The sequence below is a fragment of the Cynoglossus semilaevis genome, chromosome 12, assembly GCF_000523025.1.
Source record: "Cynoglossus semilaevis isolate Cse_v1.0 chromosome 12, Cse_v1.0, whole genome shotgun sequence".
In the NCBI taxonomy this organism is placed as follows: Eukaryota; Metazoa; Chordata; class Actinopteri; order Pleuronectiformes; family Cynoglossidae; genus Cynoglossus; species Cynoglossus semilaevis.
The window spans coordinates 7,038,772-7,045,853 of record NC_024318.1 but is presented as its reverse complement, the minus strand read 5'-3'; the positions used below and the strand labels follow the sequence as shown (position 1 = coordinate 7,045,853).

The window sequence follows — 7,082 nt, the reverse complement described above, 5'->3', positions numbered from 1 at the left end:
AGCATCATGTTTTGATTGGCTCTCTGATTAGATGCCCCACCTTCTAGTAAACATACTCACCTCTACTTGGCTCTCACCCTAATTTGTTCCTTTAGTTTACATGACAAAATCAGTGCTGATTAAGTTATTTTGACTCATCAATTAGGTCATCTTCCGTAAACTCCACTACCATCCCATTTAGCTTTCGTCTAGAATGAAAAAATTCACGAACTTCACAGATATAAGCTGTACTTCTCCTTCCCTACTCCTCTTCACTCCCACGTGGAGTTACACAGCTCTTCTCTTGGCACTGTATTACTTTGCCACATCTCTACATCACTGGAGCCAAAGTGCAGCTCCTTCTGACCTCCTCCTCCTCTGTACTATTCACAGTGCTCTCTCATGACATGAAGCCAAACTTCTGCCCACTGATTGAAACCTCCACAAACTCTTTGCATGTCTTTATGGTAACTTCTTTATACAAGCCATAACAAGTCAAATGGTCCGCCTTCTTTATACAAGCCATAACAAGTCAATGTGTGTGAGGAAGAGCTGATACAACGTTGAACTTATTCTGTCAGCCAAGCTGATAGGTATGATAAGATTTCTTATATGATAAAGAGAAAATCTTGTCGCTTCTTATTTCCAAAGAATAGCTGAGTTGATGTTATGCAGGTGAAGGTAATATTTTTTTCTATCCGCCGCCCTCACTCCTGCACTACTGTATGTTAATCTGCACTTTTGACACCTTTGTCATCTCCCTAATTACTGCCATGCTCCACTTGTTCACACAGGGCTGAGTGACTCTCCCAGCCTCACACATTATCTCGACTGAACATTGCTGCTGCTTTCATACCTTCACTGGTTACATTTGTATTCACCTTTTTTAATTTTAAGTGTATGTTTCAGCATGATAAGTACAAATGTACTTTACATCAGTGGTTCTCAAACTGTGGTATGTGGGGAAAATTAATATTTTCACATTTACATTGTCAATTGAATAAATCTGAAACATACCATGCACAGTTAATACAACAATTAAACATAAACATCTTTATAAACATTTCTAAACATAACTTCTGTGTGGTGGAAGCTAACAGTGAAGACCTACACTGCTATATTCTAATGTAGCTCAATGTTTTCTCAGGTGGTACAGAGTAGAAAATTAGTGCCGCGTTGGTTCACAGTACAATTTATTTTGTCGCTTTGGATCAATTCCATTCCGAACTGCAGCGTTAAGAGATGTTGGTTTTAACAGATTCAAGAGTTTATTTAATTTGTCACATGATCAGTCGTACACATATACTGTCACTACAGTGAATTGTAACCCTGAGTCGCTCCATAGTACATATTCAATGTATCCCACATTGAGCACAAAAGAAGTGTAAGAGGAGTCGATGTAATAAAAATTCAAAACATAAAAAGGGAAAAGACCATGGCACGTTATAAACTGAATGTAACGAAAAATAATTTTGAATGTACAAAAGAAGCTACTTCAGTACCAGAAATAACAAATAATAGTAACAATCAGTCTGCAGATTAAACCTGTGAAAATGTATTTTATACTCTCAGATTATTCTGGTGACAATGGTGATAACTTTATAACACCCACTTAATGCCGACCTTTTTGGTTTTAATCAAATGTGTTTGTTACATGAAAGTACCCACTAAAACAACACAGCGGTGTGACTGTATGAAGTAATGGAAAAATGTGTTTGGTATTATGACAGTGAAACAAGTGAGCGTAAATAAGCACGAGTAAGAAAAACAATGTTGAGGTGCGTAAACATCTTGTAGACAAAAGTCTTTACCTTGTTCTTTTTCTCTTCTTTTCAGGAAGAAGAGCTGAGAAACAGCGGAGAAGCCAAGTACGCTCATCTGAGTAACGATCTCCACGTTTTAATTGAAGTCTTTGCTCCACCTGGAGAGGCCTATTCCCGCATGAGTCACGCCTTGGAGGAGATTAAAAAATTCCTTGTTCCTGTGAGTTAATTTCTTCACCTTGTCTTTTCCCCCACTAACTTTAAATGTTGCATTGAACAGTGGTTACTTCCTGGGACTTGATCATTTTAGCTCGTACTGCAGGACTCTGCAGAGTCTTTGGAGTTTTTTACTTAATTAAAATGCAAGTGTGAACATTTTTGCTCTGCGCTACACCTGCTGCTGTACATCGCAAGCCTTTACTTGCAAATGAAAAAAATAATGTATTCAGCAATTAAAGTGCAGTATGGAACAACTTTTAAGACTCGAGCGAAGCCTTAAGAACATCGCAATAATGAATGGGAGTGTTGGGTTTTTCTTGCTGAGTCAAAGCTCTAAATATTAATCAGGTTTGGTGAGTGTGGATGTTGTGGACCTTTTTGTACGGAGCCCGTGGTTGTACAGGTGTGTGTGTGTGTGTGTGTGTGTGTGTGTGTGTGTGCGTGTTCCCACTGGAACAAAATGTGATAATCTCTTAAAAGGAACATATTATGCTCCTTCTCAGTGCTAATTAACATGGTTCCTTGATGTCTTAATGAAATGTAAGAAACATGCTTTGGTGGATAAAAACTAAAGGGCTGAGCACAGCTGAGTTCTCTACACATCTCTTCTAAGTCATAATAATCACCTGATTTGTGAAATCTGAACGGCTCAGTCTGAGACCCACCTCCAGATTTGGTTGTAACTAAAGATTAGGCAGACACTCTGGAAACATGTAGCAAAACCCTGGTGCAGTTCCCCGCAGTTCTAAGGAGCTGCTAAACTGCTTTTCATTGTTTGGTCACATCATCAGTAGATCTCTCGAATCTCTTGGACCTTGAACGTGCCTTCAAATTACAGTGACATCACTGTATTTTCCATAAACAACAGTCACATCAATGTCTGGGACTGTAAAAAGACCTGCTACCTTCAGTAACAAGGCTGATAAATGGGTTTCAAGCTGTTTTCCCAGTTTGGTAAAATGTTTTGCAAAACAGACGATACTTCTTCACGCAGTGCAGCGTCACTCATGTGTTTCTCTTCACACCCTGCAATTCTCAACATTAATAGGTGTCATGTTGATTCCTTAGTGCTCACCGTTAACCATTGTTTTTCTGTTGTTGTTTTTTTCTCAGGTTCATTTTCACTCTTAATTGCACAGTCAGCTCTGCTTCACTGCGGCATCTTGAGAAAAGTTGAGCTATTGAATTTAAAATTCATCTTTTTGAAATAGATGCAGAAATCCAATAAGCACAGACAAATTAGACATATGTTTGAATCTGCAGTGAAAATCTGCCATCAGCGCTAATGATGCATGGACAGAAAGAACTTGCATCAGTGATAAGTCAAGCAGAATGACAAAAGCACTGATGATCATTATTTTGTTGACAGTTCTCCACCCATATGTTTGCAGATCAGAAGATCAGTGAGCAGAAAGGTTGAAGTTGGAGATAATTTATAATCACAACATAAACAGAACCGAAGGCATCGATGTTAAATATTTCATTTTGTACATAGACATTGTTTAAGCCTTTCTTCTATTCTACACCGTCTTCTCAGGGTAATAATAGTTTATGTGCCTCAGTGTCAGAAGGTAAAAACACATCTTTGGCACCGATTTTTCCTCTTAACCATTCCAAACAGTATTAACTCAGTACATCATGATGTTTCAAAGCGTATGTTTAATGTTTCTGGGATCTGATAGGCTCAAAGTAAACAGCGCATATTGTTACGCAGCAGGTGTCTGTCTAAAATTTTTAGTGGCAGATGTTTCTGCCTGTGGTGGGTAACACGAGCGCTTCCTGCCGTCAATGTTTTTGATTAGTGCACCGTGCTTTTAGAGGGATTTTTTTAGACACTGATTCTGTGTAAATTGCTTAAAAGTGTTCTCTAGATTTCTAAGGTGTGATTTAAGCTGATTTAAGGCAAGTAAATGTGTCTGAACCTGGAAGGTCACTTCACAGCTGCCTGAAGAACACAAGGAAAAATAATTCTTAACCCAAAGTTATGACACTTTTTAGTACAACTAATAATTGCCTTGTGTAATTTAAAAAAAACTGGGCTCATTTATTTCGAAATCTCTGCAACATAGTGTTAGAAGAAAGAGTGATGGTCTACTGTAGACTGTTTCATTCAGAAATAGTCAGGAAAAAAAATAAAATAAAAAAGGAATAGCTTTTTGACTTGAAAAAATTGTTCAAAGGAAAAGTGTGTGTTCTAAATGTAGGTTTATAACTTTAAAGCTTTTTGTATCTGGGCAGTTATTTTATACGCTATATTTTCCCTTCAATTTGCTTGTCATTTGTCTGCCGCTCAACTGCCTGCTTTTTTTTTTTTTTTTTAGACTTTCTTTTTAGGGTAGTAATTATATAACAACTGCAACAATAACAATAATTAAAATTTAAGAAAAGGAAAACACAGTCTCATAGATTTAACCCAAGTGCATGAACATTCTGTTTATAAGGAAAACCTAATAACAATATAGTCATATTTTGTTTCTTTCTTGATTGTTCTAGGAAAAAGTAATCATAATATAATGCAGCAGGCTTTTGTCAGTATCCTTGGTGATAGATGTTTCCTGCCTGTGAATGGAATGAAGCCATAATTGGTTAACAAAGCTAAACAATTTGGGTTTTTTTGGTTTGTTTGATTGTTTGGGGGGGGGGGGTGGTTTTTTGAGCACTCAAAATTTTAGATTTGGTTTTGTAAACTGTTATTAAGTTAGGTTATCTACGCTTTTAGTAGGGGGCTAGAGTGGTGCCAGTTCAGACTTTTGCCAGACGACAGAAGGTTCCATATTTGGTACCTTGTAATACCTGAAAACCCAGGTGGGTGAGCCATGAAGGGCGTCCAGTGTAAAACAAAATGAACTGCTAGGGCAACAAGTGACGAAGGACAAGCTAACAGCTTCAACATGTTTTCAATCATTCCGAGAGTCGATGTCTTTAAATCCAAGCACATAAAAACATTTATTTGTAAGTATCAACTTATCCTGTTGGCTAAGCACATGTTTTGTTTGAAGTCAGCTCAACCTGTTTCATACTTTACGTTGAGTTTTCTGAATATTACAGAGGTATTGCAGCACATGTGGAGCCATTAAATAAAAGCTGCAGCAATGTTATTTTTTCTACCGGGCCACGTGAGCGACTCTCCCTGCATCTGAATTTGATCTAAAACTCAAATGTATTTCAATATCCCTTACAAAAGTAGAAGTTATTTGATGTGACATCACCCTGTGATGCCTGAAAGTAATTGCTTTACCTTTACTATTCACCAAAACCTTGCTTTCCACTGAGCGCCCACAGCTCACATCTGCACACCAGGAGAGAGTTCAGTCAATGTGAAAATGCTCCTTCCGCGATACAGACTTGTCTCCTCTTATAAATCTTGAAAAACTATCATAGGAACAAGCTGTGTGACCAGTTCCAATTACAATTAAGGGTGCGTAATTAGTTTACTCATTCATAAACAGAGCACAGAGGCCACCACTACAAGCTATATCAGTCAATGAGACGAACGAGCAGAAAAAGCCTCTGCCCAACGGAGCCTGTAGATTTGTTGCAGAGCAAAATCTGAATATGGAATTCCACTAGTCCTGTTGGCTCAAAGACACAGTATGCACTGGAGAAGAAATGCAAACACAGAGCTAATCAGTGGACGACTGTATAAACAGACTCAGGAATGAAAAATACTTTGCGAAGCAAAAGGCAGCCCAGCTCTCAGCTGGATGGGTTTGTGGCCTTCATCTTGAGCCAAGAAGCAACAGGAAGCATTCTGGCAGTCACCAGGGTGACACAGATGCTCGAACAAGATATGTGGCAGCTATTTGTTTTGGCCATTAAGTCAAACAAATTATGATTGTTATTAAAAGTGACACTTTTGCTTGTTTTTCACCTTAGTGTGATTCATTCTGCATTCATGCTTTTCATGAAAAAGGTTGATATTTTTTTAAAGGCTTTACAGAGGCACACGCTTCATGTCCTTCATTCTCCTGCCCGTCTGTCATTACCGCCTGCAGCAGAGATCCAGACTGTGCAGTGTTTGCAAGAATAGAGTCTTGGATATTAAGGAAAGTGCAATTTAGGCTCTGTTATTTCTGAAAGTAGTCAATCAAATGTCTTCAAGAAGACACTTTACCAATTCATGTGGCTTACACCCAAAGACAAACGTGTTGAAATATCATTAATGCTGTGGGAATCCATCAGTATTGGGCATCTGCATTAATGATAGGCATATTGTTGATATGTTTAAATTACGTTTTCCCATTAACTGTTATTGTTTGTGCAGATGTCATTCTTTACACAACATTAAAGAGCATTTATATAGACAACAAGCTGTAGTGGGCAAACATTAGGCCTGCGGGCCACAGTGGGATTTCAATTTTCAGTCAGACAATCAGACAGATGGAAAATAATTGTGTGACAGAAATATACGAGAGCAAACTTTAACAACCTTAACAGTGGGAATATTGTTATTGGTCCCTGTGTTTTGCCAGCGCAATAGGTGACAAGTGTTTGTTTTGCTTTTTTTGCTTACACGGGTACATAGATCATTTGATTTTATTCTTCAACATACTTCTAACAGAAAATGTTCTAGGTCTGCAAGTGCACCTTCTAAATAAATGAATCTCCCTGTAGCAGAGACATGTATCAGAGGTGCTGGTATCACCACTCTTCATCATGAGCCGACCTCTGAAAAAGTCCACTTCTGAAGGACATTCTGTGCGTGTGTACAAGGTCACGCATGGTCAGAATTAATCTCACTGAGCAAACCGTCTGACCTGAGAATCCCCAGCATGGGGTTTATCTGTGTGTGCTCAACATTAACACCTCTGTCAACAGTCAACTTTTACAAGCATTGGCAGATTTGTTGTGCTGTAGATGAGCTGCCAGCTTTTCAAATTATGAGCTCCGCCAGCCTCCGTCAAACCAACACAGCTCTGTGTGCCTTGGTCGCTCATTAATAAGAGGAGAAACATGTTTTCTTTCACCTTGTTAATGTGTAAAAATGTAAAAATGTGTAATGTAATCAAGTCTGGTTCTGTTACGTTCTAGTCTATTGTAAGTTTATTTTTACTCTCTGAAAAACACATCACTTTGCCTCATTAGAATTTAAAAGATAAAGTTGGACAAGGATTTTCAAAA

At 38.3% G+C, this 7,082-nt stretch overlaps 1 protein-coding gene across 5 annotated transcripts in view; it reads left to right on the top strand.

Moving 5' to 3' along the window:
- The window catches only part of khdrbs2 (KH domain containing, RNA binding, signal transduction associated 2), a 52,086-nt gene that overhangs the window by 23,116 nt on the left and 21,888 nt on the right, over window positions 1–7,082 (top strand). For all 5 annotated transcript variants that reach the window (XR_003051382.1, XR_003051384.1, XR_003051383.1 and 2 more), the window contains exon 4: window positions 1,816–1,962. Coding sequence is in view for 2 of the 5 variants with exons in the window: in XM_025061162.1 (XP_024916930.1) it covers window positions 1,816–1,962 (147 nt within the window). In the remaining 3 variants the exon portion in view is untranslated. The remainder of the gene's footprint in view (window positions 1–1,815; window positions 1,963–7,082) is intronic.